The following is a 19,972-nucleotide window of genomic DNA, read 5'->3' as shown; positions in this document are numbered from 1 at the left end:
AGCTGGAGGTGCTGTCCTGGGAGACAGTAATGGTGAAGCTGGAGGTGTCCTGGGAGACAGTAATGGTGAAGCTGGAGGTGCTGTCCTGGGAGACAGAAATGGTGAAGCTGGAGATACTGTCCTGGGAGACAGAAATGGTGAAGCTGGAGGTGCTGTCCTGGGAGACAGAAATGGTGAAGCTGGAGATACTGTCCTGGGAGACAGTAATGGTGAAGCTGGAGGTGCTGTCCTGGGAGACAGAAATGGTGAAGCTGGAGATACTGTCCTGGGAGACAGAAATGGTGAAGCTGGAGATATTGTCCAGGGAGTCGGGAATTATACGCAGGAAGGAATACATATAAATGACCTCATAGGGGACAGGAGCCATAGTAGGGAAACAAGTGTAGTCAAAGATAAGATAAAACCAATATTGCAAACTAGAAACACCGCAGGAAATAGCAAACAAGAGGACTCCAATAGCAATAGTGAGGATAAATTACCAAAAACAACTGGTGGGAGCTCCATTGTTGGTGCTAGGGAGGATAGAAGTAAGACAGGGAAACATGCACCAACAGGGAATACAGTCACAGAAACCCAAGGCAAGCGGAAACCAAGCCTGTGCACATACTATGCACTTGGTATCTGCTGGCATGGGAAATCTGGAAAAACAGATGGGACATGCAACTATGACCACCCTAGAAAATGCCATGCCCATATGAAAACAGGAAAATGCAAACTCCCTTCCTGTAAGCTTTTTCACCCTGAAATGTGTACCTCTTCAGTACAGGAAAGACTGTGCTATAACTTAAATTGCCAGGCATACCATCTAAAGGGGACAAAAAGATACAAAACATCCAGGCCAGGGGAAAACCTGGGTAGCCACAGCCACTCAAGAGGGAGAGGTTTTTTAGTGCCAGGAAGGAAAAAAAACTGGCAGGAAATGGCAGAAATCGTACACCAAATCCAGTCATTCCTGGAGTGGAACCACAGTCGATGGCCTCCACTCCAAACCAACAGATACAGATACTAATGCCGGAAAAAAAATCCCCCCCCAGTACCAACAATACCACCAGTCCGATAACATTCTTCTTTGCAAATATACAGGGTCTAAAGCCAGCTACAAACAACAAAATACCTTTCATCCGTGGACTGCTTGCAGAGGCAAAGGCAATGTTCGCGGCTTTCACTGAGACCCACATAAAGGATCACTTGGACAACGAAGTATGGATCCCAGGTTACAACCTATACAGATGTGACAGAGTGAACAGGCAAAAGGGGGGGGTTGGCCTGTACATTGCAGAGTCACTTGTTTGCACAGAACTGCTTAATGCCTCAAATGACGTAGTGGAAGTTTTAGCAGTAAAGGTCGAGAACCAAAACCTAGTCATTGTGGTAGTCTACAAGCCTCCGGATGCAACATCCCAGCAATTCCAGGAACAGCTGTTAAAAATTGACCACTGTCTGGAAAATCTTCCAGCTCCTGCACCCAACATCTTGCTCCTGGGGGATTTCAACTTAAGGCACCTAAAATGGAGGAATATAGCAAATAATATTGTTGCAGAAATAACACCAGGAGGCAGCTCTGATGAAAACTCACACTCACACGAGCTTTTAAATCTCTGCACAAAATTCAATTTAAACCAGCAAATAATAGAGCCTACAAGACTGGAGAATACACTAGACCTCATCTTCACTAACAATGATGATCTGATAAGAAATGTCACCATATCAAAAACAATATACTCAGATCACAACATAATTGAGGTTCAGACATGTATGCATGGAGCCCCAGACCGACAAAATGAGACTAGTCATGAGGGAGCATTCACCAAATTCAACTTCAATAACAAAAACATAAAGTGGGACCAAGTAAACCAAGTCCTAACCGATATAAGCTGGGAAGATATACTAAGCAACACAGACCCAAACTTATGCCTAGAACAGATTAACTCGGTGGCACTCGATGTATGCACAAGGCTTATTCCTCTAAGAAAAAGGAGGAGTAGATGTAAAATAGAAAGAGACAGGCGCTCCCTTTACAGGCGACGGAAAAGAATAACAGAGCGGCTAAAAGAGGTCAATATATCTGAAATGCGCAGGGAGACACTGGTCAGAGAAATAGCAAGCATCGAACTTAAGCTAAAAGAATCCTTTAGGAGTCAGGAATCGCGGGAAGAACTAAAAGCCATAAATGAAATCGAAAGAAACCCAAAGTATTTCTTCTCCTATGCCAAATCAAAATCGAGAACAACGTCCAGTATTGGGCCCCTACTTAAACAAGATGGGTCCTACACAGATGACAGCAAGGAAATGAGTGAGCTACTCAAGTCCCAATATGACTCAGTTTTTAGCAAGCCGCTAACCAGACTGAGAGTCGAAGACCAAAATGAATTTTTTATGAGAGAGCCACAAAATTTGACTAACACAAGCCTATCCGATGTTATCCTGACGCCAAATGACTTCGAACAGGCGATAAATGACATGCCCATGCACTCTGCCCCAGGGCCAGACTCATGGAACTCTGTGTTCATCAAGAACTGCAAGAAGCCCCTATCACGAGCCTTTTCCATCCTATGGAGAGGGAGCATGGACACGGGGGTCGTCCCTCAGTTACTAAAAACAACAGACATAGCCCCACTCCACAAAGGGGGCAGTAAAGCAACAGCAAAGAACTACAGACCAATAGCACTAACATCCCATATCATAAAAATCTTTGAAAGGGTCCTAAGAAGCAAGATCACCACCCATCTAGAAACCCATCAGTTACACAACCCAGGGCAACATGGGTTTAGAACAGGTCGCTCCTGTCTGTCTCAACTACTGGATCACTACGACAAGGTCCTAAATGCACTAGAAGACAAAAAGAATGCAGATGTAATATATACAGACTTTGCAAAAGCCTTCGACAAGTGTGACCATGGCGTAATAGCGCACAAAATGCGCGCTAAAGGAATAACAGGAAAAGTCGGTCGATGGATCTATAATTTCCTCACTAACAGAACACAGAGAGTAGTCGTCAACAGAGTAAAGTCCGAGGCAGCTACGGTGACAAGCTCTGTCCCACAAGGCACAGTACTAGCTCCCATCTTGTTCCTCATCCTCATATCCGACATAGACAAGGATGTCAGCCACAGCACCGTGTCTTCCTTTGCAGATGACACCCGAATCTGCATGACAGTGTCTTCCATTGCAGACACTGCAAGGCTCCAGGCGGACATCAACCAAATCTTTCAGTGGGCTGCAGAAAACAATATGAAGTTCAACGATGAGAAATTTCAATTACTCAGATATGGTAAACATGAGGAAATTAAATCTTCATCAGAGTACAAAACAAATTCTGGCCACAAAATAGAGCGAAACACCAACGTCAAAGACCTAGGAGTGATTATGTCGGAGGATCTCACCTTCAAGGACCATAACATTGTATCAATCGCGTCTGCTAGAAAAATGACAGGATGGATAATGAGAACCTTCAAAACTAGGGAGGCCAAGCCCATGATGACACTCTTCAGGTCACTTGTTCTATCTAGGCTGGAATATTGCTGCACTCTAACAGCACCTTTCAAGGCAGGTGAAATTGCCGACCTAGAAAATGTACAGAGAACTTTCACGGCGCGCATAACGGAGATAAAACACCTCAATTACTGGGAGCGCTTGAGGTTTCTAAACCTGTATTCCCTGGAACGCAGGAGGGAGAGATACATGATTATATACACCTGGAAAATCCTAGAGGGACTAGTACCAAACTTGCACACGAAAATCACTCACTACGAAAGCAAAAGACTTGGCAGACGATGCACCATCCCCCCAATGAAAAGCAGGGGTGTCACTAGCACGTTAAGAGACCATACAATAAGTGTCAGGGGCCCGAGACTGTTCAACTGCCTCCCAGCACACATAAGGGGGATTACCAACAGACCCCTGGCAGTCTTCAAGCTGGCACTGGACAAGCACCTAAAGACAGTTCCTGATCAGCCGGGCTGTGGCTCGTACGTTGGTTTGCGTGCAGCCAGCAGCAACAGCCTGGTTGATCAGGCGCTGATCCACCAGGAGGCCTGGTCACAGACCGGGCCGCGGGGGCGTTGACCCCCGAAACTCTCTCCAGGTAAACTCCAGTCACTCAATAGGGTGAAATTTTAGTGTTAGAGACACAGGAATAAGTCAGAGGATGTCACATTCACGGCTCGCAAGAACGTTATAATAGATGCAAGAAAAATGATAGCCTGGATAACAAGAACGTTTAAAAACAAGAGATGCCAAGTCAATAATGATACTCTGCAATGCCCTTGTTTTCTCCAAGCTGGAATACTGATCTATACTAACGTCCCCCTATCAAGGCAGGAGAAACTGTAAAGCTGGAGAAAGTAAACACCTTCACTGCTCGTGTAAATTCAGTCAAGTACCTGTATTACTGGAAATATTTGAACTTCAAGCCGTACTCCATGGAACGTAGGTGAGAACTATACATCATAATTTACACCTGAAAGATACTGGAAGGATTGGTTCTAAACTTGCACACTCAAATCACTCCAAATAAATGCAAGAAGCTTAGATAATATGTACACTAAGAGAAAGCTCTCTTTAAGCAAAAGGGGAATTACCAACAAAACCTTAGCTGTCTTCAGGAGGGAGCTGATAAGTTCAAGTCAGTTTCTGATTAGCCGGGTCTGCATACTGCTAGCCCCAACAGCCTGATAGATCAGATCAGTAACCAGGTCTGGTCTGGGAATGGGCCAGAGGGGGGTGACCCCCAAATCGAACACCAGGTAACCTACACGTTACTACCTCTCTCCACTCCCACACATCCCTTCTCCACTTCATTACCTCCCACATTCTCTTAAGTAGTGATCGAGCAGTCTCCTGGAAATCTCTACCTTTGTTATAATAACTTATCTTACATCAGCTGGTAAGTTAACTTGTGGACTATGGTTGTTGACGGTGTGCTCATGGTAACATTGCTCTTCACTAAATTTTACACTTTCTCCCGTCTCTTTCAGGTAAGCTGCTAATGTAGTATAATGATTGGGGACTTGACTTTCAGCTATTTTTCACATATATATCATATCTATCTTTTCCTTCCCAGAGAAAAAATTTCAAAGGTTCTGAGGCATTCCTAATAATTTTGATGTTACATCATTCAATATGGGCGGCAAATGAACTCGGTACATTTTCCAGCTCCCGTATATCTATCAAGCCTTAAAAGGAGCTATGAGCACAGAGCAATACTCACGATGTGAAAGCACAACTGGTTAAAAAAAAAAAAAAAAAAAAAAAAAAAAAAAAAAAAAAAAAGCGCCATTGGCGTAACTTGTTTGAAAGTTCTCCACCCTATCATTTTCTTTATCTTCAATTCATTTGCTAGATTGAGTACCCGAAATGACATCTGCAATTATTATTATTTCGAGGTATTTTGAATGTTCCTCTAGTTTTGAAATGATCTGGCTGCATTTGGTATTTTACTTAATAAACTCTCCCATCGAGACAAAATCTATCACGAGTTTGTTTTGAGGTCACCACGGAGAACAACTTGTAGTGGCGGCAGCATGAGGTGGAGGGTGAGGCTCGAGGACGAGCTGCATGATGCTATATATATGTTGTGTTTACATCCTACCATCCTTACCTTGGTTATTGTGAGTGTCGGGAGCTGCTGCACTCACCGCGGCTTCCAAGGCCACATCCCTCTCCTCCAATACTCTTCCTCCCTCACACACGTGTGCTGCCTCTCCTCCAACACTTTTCCTCTCTCACACACACTTGTGTTGCCTCTCCTCCAACACTCCTCCTCATACATTTCATTGGGTCATCCTATGACAAATCTACATGACGTACTATTTTGTGCCCATACCATCTGTGTGCCCTCAATATCAATGTGAAATTTTGCATATTATGTATTCAATCGTAAATAAAAAACTTGCTTACTTAATTACTCATTCATTAACTTATTTATATTCTTCACTTACATCAGAAACACAATGCAGACGACATCAACAACCGTCCCAGCTGCCCTGGGAATCCCAAGCATTTCCTTCTGTCATCCCAATCCTTCTCCTCCTCTTATTATTATCATTCATATTATTAATGGGAAATTCAAATGCTGTCAGTTTCATTAGACGTTCAGGTGGGGAAATCAAATAGGAAACAAATGCTCAAAACGAATCATTATATCTACATTATGCTTTATTATCCTTGCCTCTAACATCTAGATAATGGACGATAGTCCCTATTCTAGATAGATGACAGTTCCACTCAGTAGATAGTATCGATGTGCATTCCCAGGCCCTCTGCATTCATCTTCCCCATGTACTACAAGTTACTTGAACGAAACCTTCAGCACTGAGCAGAAATTCCCTTTTAACTTTCCTTTCATATCAACATTCAATTTTTGCCATTTTTTTCAAGGTTTCTATTGATTTGTAGGTGATGGTTCATGAAGCAACCCTCTCACTAGACACCAGCCAGGCAACAACTGACCCACTTACTCTCCTGCCCGTTAGTTTACCTACACACCTTAATATTTCTCATTCTTTTTTCCCTCCCTCCCATCTCTCTCCTTTCCATACCTCACCCCCTTCCATTCCATACTCCCTCCTATACCTTCTCCCCACCTCTCTCTCTCTCCTTTTCCACTTCCAGTTTCTATCCCAGCGTGTCCTCCCACTTATTCCTCTGCACCGTCCATGGGGGTTACACCGGGTGACCCAGGTGAGGCAGACCCACGTAAATAGTGCTGCCTCAGTGCTGAGAGACTTGCTACTTCTGGCACCTGTTTAATTAGGTGTCCTGAGATCACTGAGACTGGCTGCACCTAGTGTGGTGGGTGTTGTAGGTACGTACCTAGGTGGTGACGCGCGTTCACCCTGGCAGTTGGGGGTAGACGGGGGTAGGACAGACAGGGACGAAACAAGAGAAGGGACAGCCGGGGGCGAAACAGATGGAACAAAGAAAAGACGGTGGTATGGCGATATCAACAAGATGTGAAAAAAGACAATTATGTACAGTTCAGGACATTCGATGAAACGTTTCGCCACTCATAGCAAACGTTTCCTCTAATAAATGTCCTGAACTGTACGTAAGCGTCTTTTTCCACAAAGAAAGGATGGGTGGGGCAGGAACCGAGCAAGGTCAGCACTACAAACATGACTAACCACTAACATTCACACCAACATTACCATCTTTTTACCAGATTGGAATTAGTCAAGCACTGAGGCGTAGAAATGTTGCCCTTCCTGAATGATGCAACACGAGTAGGGGGAGGAGGGAGGGATAATAGAGGGAGGGGGAAGGAGTTAGAAAAACTCATGATAGCAAATCCATTCTGTTTGTTGCGCTGTACTAAATTTCGTCAACTGCGCATGTTGCAGTGCAATAACTAGCATATTGTACAATACAATAACTAGCATGTTGTGCAATAACCAACATGCTGTAGTAAAATAACTAACATGTATAGTACAATATTGTATTGACACTCCTTGTATTGGTATGCTTACCATCAACAACAGTTCAGTGTGTGTGCAGTAATCACTCTTGTACATAGATGTTATGTATGACTTACTGCTGCCAGGAAGTGTCCCGGGTGCAGGGCGCCCGAGAGTTAGATGAGGTCACTTTGAACTAAAAGCGCCCCTGAGTTGTGCGTGAGACAGAGCTCTGTATCCATAATCTCCTGTACAATAAACCGTAAACCCGAGGACGTGTATTCTTACTCCGTCTATCCAGTTTAACCCAGGGCATGGTCTAGAAGGACGTGAGAAAACACCAGGACATATTTATTAGAAAACATTTCGATCCTGGGACCTTGATCATGTGTCTTTCTAAACCAATTTGTGGGTATCTATTACCAAGGTTTATAACAGCCCAGGGTATGCCCAGACTTAGGGTTATGATAGATTTGGTGGCAGCGGTTGGCTTGAACTCCTGTATAGTCAAAGACCATCTTGCCAAACGTCCAGAAGGTTGTTGACAAGACAGGGATTAGTGATGCATGATCTGTCAAGGTATGGCTTCGATACAATTGATATGTCATGAAAATATTCTCGAGCCCAAGTAACTTTCGTCAGCTTTAGTCAAGACTTAGACTGTTAAATGCAGCGGGGTTGTACTTTGAATAAATGGCTCATAAATTCTACAAGTTGATGACTCAGACATTTGTCCAACATTTGGGAATCTATATTTCGGCGAAACGATTCCTCTAATTAATAAAGCAAGTTTGCCGATGACACCAAAATAGGCCGTCGAATTCATTCTGAAGAGGACATTAGAGCACTCCAGGGAGATTTGAATAGACTGATGCAGTAGTCGGAGAAGTGGCAGATCCAGTTTAATATAGACAAATGCAAAGTTCTGAATGTTGGACAGGAAAATAACCATGCCACATATAAACTAAATAATCTAGATCTTAATACTACTGATTGCGAAAAGGATTTACTTCTGGTTAGCAGTAATCTGAAACCAAGGCAACAGTGCATAAGTGTTCGCAATAAAGCTAACAAAATCCTTGGCTTCATCTCAAGAAGCATAAATAATGAGGAGTCCTCAGGTTGTTCTTCAACTCTATATATCCTTGGTTAGGCCTCATTTAGGTTATGCTGCGCAGTTTTGGTCACCGTATTACAGAATGGATATAAATGCATTGGAAAACGTACAGAGGAGGATGACAAAGTTGATCCCATGTATCAGAAATCTTCCCTGCGAGGATAGACTGAGGGGCCCTGAATCCGCACTCTTTAGAAAGGCGGAGAATTAGGGCGGATATGATTGAGGTGTATAAATGGAAGACAGGAATAAATAAAGGGGATGTAAATAGTGTGCTGAAAATATCTAGACTAGACAGGACTCACAGCAATGGTTTTAAGTTAGAAAAATTCAGATTTAGGAAGGATATAGGAAAGCACTGGTTTGGTAATAGAGTTGTGGATGAATGGAACAAACTCCCGAGTACAGTTATAGAGGCCAGAACGTTGTGTAGTTTTAAAAATAGGTTAGATAAATACACGAGTGGGTGTGAGTTGGACCTGATAAGTTTGTGCTACTAGAAATAAATAAATAACAAAAAGGCACAATACCGTGACTGGAACAATACACAAATAACCCGCACATAAAAGAGAGAAGCTTACGACGACGTTTCGGTCCGACTTGCACCAGTGTGACTTTGTCAATGGTCCAAGTCGGACCGAAACGTCGTCGTAAGCTTCTCTCTTTTATGTGCGGGTTATTTGTGTAATGTGTATAGGTCAGTTGTCGTTTTCCTTAAGTGAATGTGATCTGACCTGACTAGGTTGGGGCATTGGCTAAAGCCGGTAGGAGACTTGAACCTGCCTCGCATGGGCCAGTAGGCCTGCTGCAGTCTTCCTTCTTTCTTATGTTCTTATTACAGAGGTCGGCGAACTTGTTTGTATACTTTCTGGACTTAAAAGGCCAGAAAGTCTACAAAGTCCAGAAAGTCCATAAAGTCCACAGAATTCAAATTCAAAATAGTTTACTGAATCAATTTATTTGGAGAACACGGTGATAAAGTTGAAAATTATGTATTATACGCGATAAAGCAATTTTAAAATAAAACACAAAATTAATAATAAAATGAAAAATAAACTGCATGAAATAAAAGCAGTAAGAGACAAATTTATCAAAACTCTCATTAGGGAAGTAAAGAATTTCACTGAAAACATTTTCACTTCAAGTTTTGGAGAAATGATGACGTTTCATTTCTGATACATCATCAAAATTATTTCTTTCTGGTGATAATTTGCCTCGCTCATTTTTTTTATATATACATGTATTTACCGAGCCTTCATTACCCCAGACATGTTCATTTTTACGATATTTGGGGTAATTTACCCCGGTTCCTCGATCTAGGCCTAATAAATGCCCTGAAATGTACACTGTTTCTCCACATCTTGTCGGTGTCAAAATGGTTTTTGCAGAGATGCTATGTATGAGTCACTGCTGCCGGGTTGTGTGAGGACGCCCGAGGGTTAGGTCGGGTGAGGTCAGTTTCAACTAGGAGCGCCTCCAGGCTGGATGTACCACAGAGCTCTGTATCTAGTGTAGCCTTGGGCATGCCCACACTCACAGCATGACACAATAACTAGCATGTTGCCTCATGCAATAACCAGCATAATTTATATGTTGCATGGTGTAATAACGCGTGTTACGCACACCCAGTGAAGAGTGAAGAAGAGGGGCCAGGAGCTGAGTCTCGACCCCTGCAACCACAATTAGGTGAATTAGGTGAGAACACACACACACACACAAAGGCGAAAGAGAGTACACACAAATGGTAACACGAGAGAGAGAGAGAGAGAGAGAGAGAGAGAGAGAGAGAGAGAGAGAGAGAGAGAGAGAGAGAGAGAGAGAGAGAGAGAGAGAGAGAGAGAGAGAGAGAGAGAGAGAGAGAGAAAGAGAGAGAGAGAGAGAGAGAGAGAGAGAGAGAGAGAGAGAGAGAGAGAGAGAGAGAGAGGGATGAGTGAAATTAGAAAAAATGGAGTAGGGGAGGAAGAGGAAAAGTGTAGTGAGGTGAAAGATGAAAGGGGGAGCCGTTAATAAAGTAGTGTGACAGTGTAAGTTCCTGGGGATGGGGAGTAAGGGCTTCACAGAGGCACCGAAGGGGATGCAGGAGAGGGAAGGGGGGCTGACAAGGGTAGGAAGATTAGGGTAAGAATGAGCAGGATAGGGGAGACAAGTTAACGAAGGAGGGGAGAGGAGGGGAAGGCCTCCCTTGGGATCAACAGGAGGGAGGGGAGGTTGGAGGTGATTGAAGCCGTGTTGAATGTCAGTAGTGTGTTGGCTGACTAGATGGAAGATCCTAATAGACTAGATGGAAGATCCTAACAGACTAGATGGAAGATCCTAATTGACTAGATGGAAGATCCTAACAGACTAGATGGAAGATCCTAACAGACTAGATGGAAGATCCTAACAGACTAGATGGAAGATCCCAAAAGACCTGCATCTTTTCTTCCCTGAAAAGTCAAGTATTGAGTCTTGAGAACTAAGCAGTTATAACAACAATAATATAAGTGCAGTATTTACCTATCAGAGGAAGTAGTCTTGTGTTTAACACAGGGAAGTCACTCCTGTGTTATCCTATACGGTATATGGATGCAATAACACTCATGTGCTCTTAAAAATCACTAAGAATAAAAGCTTCTCTTTGTAAAACCTAAATAAACCCTTACGAGTTTTTACTAAGTAATGTTTCAGTGAGAGTTTCATACTCGTATGTATCTCGCCTGTATTTCTACACTATTTCTTAGTCTTAAATTTAATAAATTTGAGTCCATGGTTGTGATGCCTCATTTCTTGAATTTTCAAAACTTTATATGTACGTACCTCACTTATGCTTCTCATCCATTTGTAACCGTTAGTGTTATTATACCTGATGCTGAGCACTGAACTACACAACCAAAGTCAAGAGGAAACTGGTCAAGTATCTTCACCAGGTGCTATATCAACCAGGTTGTGATGGATAGGTTGGGCTGCGGGCCACCAACAGCAACAGCCTGGTTAAGCAGGCAAGCATCAGACGAGCCTGGCCCATGACCGGGCTCCGGGAGTCGAAAAACTCTCGTAACTCATCAAAGGTATGGATTTATAGCGGTAAAACCATGACAATCAAACTATTAGAATATGAAAACAAATTCTGGAGGCATTGGAAGAAAAATCGATGATGATGTTGGTAAACTCGGTGACCAGTATGTGACACACGTGGTTACATTAGTCACTATGACAGTTACATTGTGGGAGCACCTGCGGTGTGGAGCTGCCTGTTCAATATAATTGAGGGCACCCACAGTGTGATGCCACCCCTACTCGATATGATAATTACATTGTAGGAAAAAAATAGCTACATTTCTCGCCATATTCCACCACACAGGGTGGGTTCAACACAACAGCCAATGAACTGTATCAGTCTGGGTTGGCAGATTTCGGCGAGGTCATAACACCATAACCGTACATGTACCCTCTCCCTCCCCTCTAGTAGTACACAAACAAGGTATAGACTAAGGTACTGGTGCAGCAGTTAACACAAGAGTAAAGAGCACTCAAGTGTGACATACGAGCTTACGTATGTCATACTTCACATAACCATTACAACCCAAAAGGTAATTTCTCCTCCTCAGCACCTTCGCCATGACAATATTTGTTAAATAATTTACAAATTTGCGTTTTACCTTATATCTCTTACTCTAGTTGAGTTGCTATAGAAATGTGTAGCTCAGGGACCTGGATCAAGAGTGTTTCTCCCATGTATAAATTACAAGATACTTCCTTCAACTCCATTCTAATAAGTACGCTACATTCAGTGTTCTAAAGCACTACCATTAGTTTAATTTATCGTATTCAAGCAGGCATGGTGAGAGATTTCTACATTTTGTTGCTTAGCTATGTCACCTACCTTGATCAGTACAAGTGGAATGTCACCTCTGAATATCCTTTTGTTTTCTGTTGGACAGTCTCTTTAAGAGCTTGTTTGTTACCTGTGCGTACCTGTTGATGGTACGGGGCTCACACCACCCATGACATGTCTCAAAAGTTGAGAGTCGGGGCCAGGAGCTGTGAATCGACCCTTGCAATCCCCCCCCCACACGTGTACAGGAAACAAGAGGGGAAATATGAATGGTACTCACCAACAACCATGAGGGAGAACTCGAAGCCACGCTTCACAGCCTTGCGGTACACTTGGTTGGGTAAGTTGGCGAATCCCACGTAACCGTCCACCTCCCGCGGCCGCCGCTCCTTCACCAGCTCCTTCACTAGTTTGTTCTGTGGAAACAATTGAAAATGTAGTGTCATAACACTTAGTCCTACTGCATAACTTGATGCCACAACACAACACATACCACTACACAACACTTAGTCCTACTGCATAACTTGATGCCACAACACAACACATACCACTACACAACACTTAGTCCTACTGCATAACTTGATGCCACAACACAACACGTACCACTACACGACACTTAGTCCTACTGCATAACTTGATGCCACAACACAACACATACCACTACACAACACTTAGTCCTACTGCATAACTTGATGCCACAACACAACACATACCACTACACAACACTTAGTCCTACTGCATAACTTGATGCCACAACACCTACACAACACTCAGTGCCACCACATAAAACTTAGTGGCACCATGCAACTTAGTGCCAGTACACAACATAATACCACTACACAACACTCAGTGCCAGCACATAATACCACTACACAATCAGTTCCAGCACACAACACAATACCACTACACAATCAGTGCCACAACACAATGCCACTGCACAACACTCAGTGCTAGCACACAACACAATACCACTACAAAATCAGTGCCACAACACAATACCACTACACAATCAGTGCCACTACACAACACTCAGTGCCAGCACATACCACTACACAATCAGTGCCAGCACATACCACTACACAATCAGTGCCAGCACATACCACTACACAATCAGTGCCAGCACATACCACTACACAATCAGTGCCAGCACATACCACTACACAATCAGTGCCACAACAGTGCCAGCACAACACAATACCACTGCAATCAGTGCCACAACACTCAGTGCCAGAACACAATACCACTATACAATCAGTGCCACAACAAAATGCCACTATACAACACTCAGTGCCAACACAACACAATGCCACTACACAACGCCTAGTGTCAGCAGACAATATTTCGTACAACTCCACGACATTTAGTGTCAGCACGTAACAGCACACCCAGGACATGCTCCAGTTGTTCCTATGGTATACTCCCAGTAAAGCTCCCCAGTACACACAATACGGGTCCTGCTACACCCATTACAGGTCCCCGTACACCCAGTAGAGGTTCCAGTATACCCAGCACAAGTACCAGTACACCCAGTAAAGGTTCCAGTACACCCAGTACAGGTTCAAGTACACCCAATACAAGTACCAGTACATCCAATACCAGTACAGTTCCCAGTACAGCCAGTAGAGAGCAAGCCCCACGCGCCAGGGCTCACGTAGTGTTCTATCAGCAGCTTAACAAGCAAGTGAGTTAAACTCATTTGAATCACCATGGATGTTACACAGTGTTAAACTTTATTTTATTATGTGTATCCTTGAGTCACCCTGTGTGGTGTGTCGTCACCCTGGTTGACATGGTGTGTCGTCACCCTGGTTGACATGGTGTGTCATCACCCTGGTTGACATGGTGTGTCATCACCTTGGTTGACATGGTGTGTCATCACCCTGGTTGACATGGTGTGTCATCACCCTGGTTGACATGGTGTGTCATCACCTTGGTTGACATGGTGTGTCATCACCCTGGTTGACATGGTGTGTCATCACCCTGGTTGACATGATGTGTCATGTGACGAAGGATAAGAGATTTAACCTAATATTCCATTTTAGAATGTTGCTATTTCCTATGACAATCCTGTTGGGTTAAAGGCAAAGATACTCGACTCGCTTATATGCAGCTGTGTTGCTAGTGAGAGAGGGCACTGTTTGTGAGTGTCAGCAGCACAGTGAGGTCAGGTTATGAGGGAGAGTCACACACCTCTATCATGGGAGAGGGTCACAGACCATAATGGGCGAGGGACATACACACTTCTATCATGAAGGGAGGGGGTCACAGACCTCTATCATGGGGGAGGGTCACGGAACTCTATTATGGGGGAGGGTCACAGACATCTATCATGGGGGTCACAGACCTCTATCATAGGGGAAGGTCACAGACCTCTTGTGAGATACCACTGGTGTTCCACTCTGTGAGGACCACTTGACCTGGGAACATAGCTACCTGCTGACCTGAGATGATAAACTTGACACAGGTGGATGGGGACAACTTTGAGTAACAAGCTGGGGTATAGGAAATGAATTCTTATAAGCCTAAGCAAGGACACGCATTTTGTCTGGGATACAGCCTCCCAGAGACGGAATTCAGCCCTGCACTCACCGAGGTCACTTCGGAAGGTCACTCATACAATCACAAGCTGACTGACACCCTTTGGATCAATGATACACTGACGCCATGAAGAGGAAGCAGTGCTGGTGCTCCCTTTCCCACGTGTGTGACCTTTATTTAATATTTATATTTAAAGGAGACATATATGAATGTAAACTCACCCACTGGAAGCAAGTTTACAATGTATGAATAAATGGTTCCATATCACCTATAAGTATGTATCTCAGTAGTAGTAACCAGTTACCAGTAACCAGTGTACCAGTAGTTGCTGTGGGCGGCCAGTCAGTTTACGAGAGTGAGCAAGAGAGATAGGTACGGCTGTAAGGGCGCTCCCCACATTATCTGTAATTATACGTACTACCAGCCTACGTGAGTTTTACTTTACCCAATCCACGTGTTCGAACTCCCACATGATATGTACACGTGTTCATATTTTTGAACCCAGTGACCTACGTGGCACTGTCCTGCGTAATGTCACTGCTTAGTGACCACACTTGCAGAAGATTGACCTGCAAGTGTAGCCAAAAATAATTTGTATAACCGTGGTGTATTGCAAGGATATCTGCAACCTGGGGTATTCAGGCTTACAATCATCCGGCCTTGCACTGTGGGGTGTCAGTATCCTTCTTAATAAGAGAGAGACTGTGTGTGTGTGTGTGTGTGTGTGTGTGTGTGTGTGTGTGTGTGTGTGTGTGTGTGTGTGTGTGTGTGTGTGTGTGTGTGTGTGAGAGAGAGAGAGAGAGAGAGAGAGAGAGAGAGAGAGAGAGAGAGAGAGAGAGAGAGAGAGAGAGAGAGAGAGAGAGAGAGAGAGAGAGAGAGAGAGCGTGAAATAAGGTCACAAAAACATGCGATATCTGAGTATACTGTTCCTTGATAATGTGAGAACACGAAGTGCTTGGAATATTACTACTTTTCACTGTGGTTATATTGCATATATATTTACACGCACATACACACACACACACGCACACAATATATCTAAAGAATATGGTAAGAAGGGCTTGAATATATTAAGATAAGAGATAAAATAACATTTTGGAAGAAAATCAGAATGCAGATGTAATATACACAGACTTTGCAAAAGCATTTGACAAATGCGATCATGGCGTAATAGCCCATAAAATACGTGCTCAAGGAATAACTGGGAAAGTGGGGAGATGGATCTTCAACTTCCTAACAAATCGAACACAAAGAGTAGTGGTCAACAGAGTTAAATCGGAGGCTGCCATAGTGAAGAGCTCTGTTCCACAAGGCACAGTACTCGCCCCCATCTTATTCCTTATCCTCATATCAGACATAAACAGAGATATACACCACAGCACCGTATCATCCTTTGCAGATGATACTAGGATCTGCATGAGGCTGTCATCTGCTGAGGACGCGGTTAACCTCCAAGAAGATATAAACAAAGTTTTCCAGTGGGCAACGGTAAACAATATGATGTTCAATGAGGACAAATTCCAACTACTCCGTTATGGAAAACTGGAGGAGATAATAACTAGAACAGAGTATACTACTGACTCCGGCCATACAATAGAGCGGAAAAATAATGTAAGGGACCTGGGAGTAGTAATGTCTGAGGATCTCACTTTCAAGGATCACAACAGTGCCACGATCGCACGTGCAAAGAAAATGATAGGATGGATAATGAGAACTTTCAAAACGAGAGATGCCAAGCCCATGATGATCCTTTTCAAATCACTTGTTCTCTCTAGGCTGGAATACTGCTGTACATTAACATCTCCATACAAAGCAGGTGAAATCGCAGATCTAGAGAGTGTACAGAGATCCTTTACTGCACGTATAAGTTCTGTCAAGCACCTTAACTACTGGGAACGCTTGGAAGCACTTCACTTGTACTCGTTGGAACGCAGGAGGGAGAGATATATCATAATCTACACTTGGAAAATCTTGGAAGGAATGGTCCCAAATCTGCACACAGAAATCACTCCCTACGAAAGTAAAAGACTGGGCAGGCGATGCAAAATGCCGCCAATAAAAAGTAGGGGCGCCATTGGTACACTAAGAGAAAACACCATAAGTGTCCGGGGCCCAAAACTGTTCAACAGCCTCCCATCAAGCATTAGGGGAATTGCCAATAAACCCCTGGCTGCCTTCAAGAGAGAGCTGGACAGATACCTAAAGTCAGTGCCGGATCAGCCGGGCTGTGGCTCGTACGTCGGACTGCGTGCGGCCAGCAGTAACAGCCTGGTTGATCAGGCCCTGATCCATCGGGAGGCCTGGTCGTGGACCGGGCCGCGGGGGCGTTGATCCCCGGAATAACCTCCAGGTAACCCCGGAGGGTTAGGCACCCAGGGTAACCCAAGAAAACTAGTGCGTCATCGAGAGAGACTTATTTCCATTGTGGTCCTCAACCTTGTCCCCCAGGATGCGATCCACACCAGTCGACTAACACCCAAGCACCTACTTGCTAGGTGAACAGGACAACAGGTGTAAGGAAACTCGTCGAAATGTTCCCACCCCCTAGGGAATCGAACCCGGGCCCCTCAGCGTGTGAAGCGAGAGCTCTGCCAGCCAGGCCACAGCATATTTCTAAGATAAGATTAGATTTCGTTCGGATTTTTAACCCCGGAGGGTTAGCCACCCAGGATAACCCAAGAAAGTCAGTACGTCATCGAGGACTGTCTAACTTATTTCCATTGGGGTCCTTAATCTTGTCCCCCAGGATGCGACCCACACCAGTCGACTAACACCCAGGTACCTATTTGCTGCTAGGTGAACAGGACAACAGGTGTAAGGAAACATGTCGAATGTTTCCACCCGCCGGGAATCGAACCCGGGCCCTCCGTGTGTGAAGCGGGAGCTTTAGCCACCAGGCCACCACTTTAGCCACCAGGCCACCGGGCCACCACTTTAGCCACCGGGCCACCACTTTAGCCACCAGGCCACCGGGCCACCACTTTAGCCACCAGGCCACCGGGCCGCCACTTTAGCCACCGGGCCACAAAAATATTTTTTTTTCCCAAACCATCAATAACAAAGATTTATGTTCGCTACTTTGCTACAAAAAAAAATATAGCATCCATAAAGAGAAAAAGTTAAATTAGAGAATGAGAGATGTTGGTATAAGTAGTGTGGCGTGTGGTGTTGTAAAGTACTTGTTATCTAGCCAAACATCCTTACAGCTGTGATACCAACATTGTTGTCCTCCTCCGTCCTACCATCTTCCTTCATTATTACCAACACTAAGCTACTTTACTTCTCTCGTTCTATGGAATGGTTGTATCGCATTTTATACTCTATAGTTTTTATATATCTAAATTTTTAATCATATATTTTATTGAATTTGTCCTCAATAAATAAAATGTAACTGTTTGTTATGAAGCGGTGAAAGAAGTTATTTAACTTGGATTTGAACACTGAAGTGTTCTCAGCGGCTGACACTTGGATACACTTGTGACCAACTGCAAGAATTATGTACATAAATCGCTCAGAGAACCTACAGTTCATTAATTTGACACATGTGCAACATTTGGATATCTTTATTGCTGAAACGTTTCGCCACACAGTGGCTTCATCAGTCCAATACCAAGAAGAATGAAGATCAGGAGTAGTTTGAGGTAATCAGTCTCTTAGCCTGGAGTCGATTACATCGGCTCCAGGCTGAGGGACTGATTACCTCAAATTCCTTTTGATCTTCACCAGTTTTCTTTGTACTGGACTGATGAAGTCAGTGTGTGTCGAGACGTTTTCACAATAAACATGCACAAGTGTTGCACATCTGTCTAATTTATAAAGAATTATTATACTGTGCAAGACCAGCCTGAGGTCAGATTAATATTAACAGCCTCATCAACTATGATGTTTGTAAATTTGCTGAGCTTGTCAATAATGCCTCTTTATATAATACACATTCAATACACACTTTGCTTTGTAATATGGCAAAAACACAGTGTATATTATATAAAGAATGTACATTATAGAGCAGAGGTCGGAGAACGTTTTTCTGGGTATTACCCCAAAACAAGTTTGTGTACAGCGGAATTATCCACTAGGCTAAACATAATTTGTTTGAAAAATATCTTTCATAATTTGCTTCGCTTATTAAATAATAATTTTTTTTGCGCAATTTTATTTTATGTTTACTGAACCTTCATTACCCCCAAGATTTTAATTTTTATCCCATTTGGGGTAATTTACCTTGGTTCCCGGACCTCTGTTTACCTGGAGAGAGTTCCGGGGGTCAACGCCCCCGCGGCCCGGTCTGTGACCAGGCCTCCTGGTGGATCAGAGCCTGTGACAACAGGTCTATTATCAATCTTCAGAATGTTGGTTGCAGTGAGAGAGAGAGAGAGAGAGAGAGAGAGAGAGAGAGAGAGAGAGAGAGAGAGAGAGAGAGAGAGAGAGAGAGAGAGAGAGAGAGAGAGAGAGAGAGAGAGAGAGAGAGAGAGAGAGAGAGAGAGAGAGAGAGAGAGAGAGAGAGAGAGAGAGAGAGAGAGAGAGAGAGAGAGAGAGAGAGAGAGAGAGGAGAGAGAGAGAGAGAGAGAGAGGAGGGAACAACGCTGGGTGAGTGAGAAGTCAGTGGAAGAAACCATACCCCCGGCCGGGCTGGAACCCGCGGTCATAGAGTCTCAAAACTCCAGCCCGTCGCGTGTCATTACGATTTCTTGAGCCAGTCAGTGGAAGGTCTGGGTCCGACAGTCCTCTCTGACCTGTCCTCCCAATGATTACTCTCAGATATTCCTGCAGTTCGTGAGCATGTCGCAACTCCTTCAAAATTGCACATTAAAAATAATTTGTTTTACAAAATTAAGGTTAGGGTTAGATCAATATTATTTTAGACATGGGGAAGCGCTAAAGACGTACGTGATCACACAGCGCATGTGGAATGAGAAGTAATCATACTTAAACGGAGGAAGAGCACCCCCACTTTCTTGGATCAAAAGCTCTTTACCAGCATAAGACCACTCTCCCCTTGAGGTTGTCATTGGTGCTTAGTAAGTACACTATTGACATGACTGGTTAATATTTATCTTATTTTAGTATCAAAGTAAAAAAAAATGGAAGTATCTGCGGAGCCACTTCAAA

The 19,972-nt window shown here is 43.8% G+C and overlaps 1 protein-coding gene across 10 annotated transcripts in view; it reads right to left on the bottom strand.

Annotated features, from left to right (window-relative positions):
* The window catches only part of pnut (septin 7-like protein pnut), a 294,459-nt gene that overhangs the window by 66,930 nt on the left and 207,557 nt on the right, over positions 1-19,972 (bottom strand). For all 10 annotated transcript variants that reach the window (XM_053785935.2, XM_053785937.2, XM_070095477.1 and 7 more), the window contains one exon: positions 12,606-12,741. In XM_053785935.2, the coding sequence (XP_053641910.1) occupies positions 12,606-12,741 (136 nt within the window). The remainder of the gene's footprint in view (positions 1-12,605; positions 12,742-19,972) is intronic.

The sequence above is a fragment of the Cherax quadricarinatus genome, chromosome 50, assembly GCF_038502225.1.
Source record: "Cherax quadricarinatus isolate ZL_2023a chromosome 50, ASM3850222v1, whole genome shotgun sequence".
In the NCBI taxonomy this organism is placed as follows: Eukaryota; Metazoa; Arthropoda; class Malacostraca; order Decapoda; family Parastacidae; genus Cherax; species Cherax quadricarinatus.
Note: the sequence above shows the minus strand (reverse complement) of the source record. Positions and strands in the feature narration are given on the sequence as shown.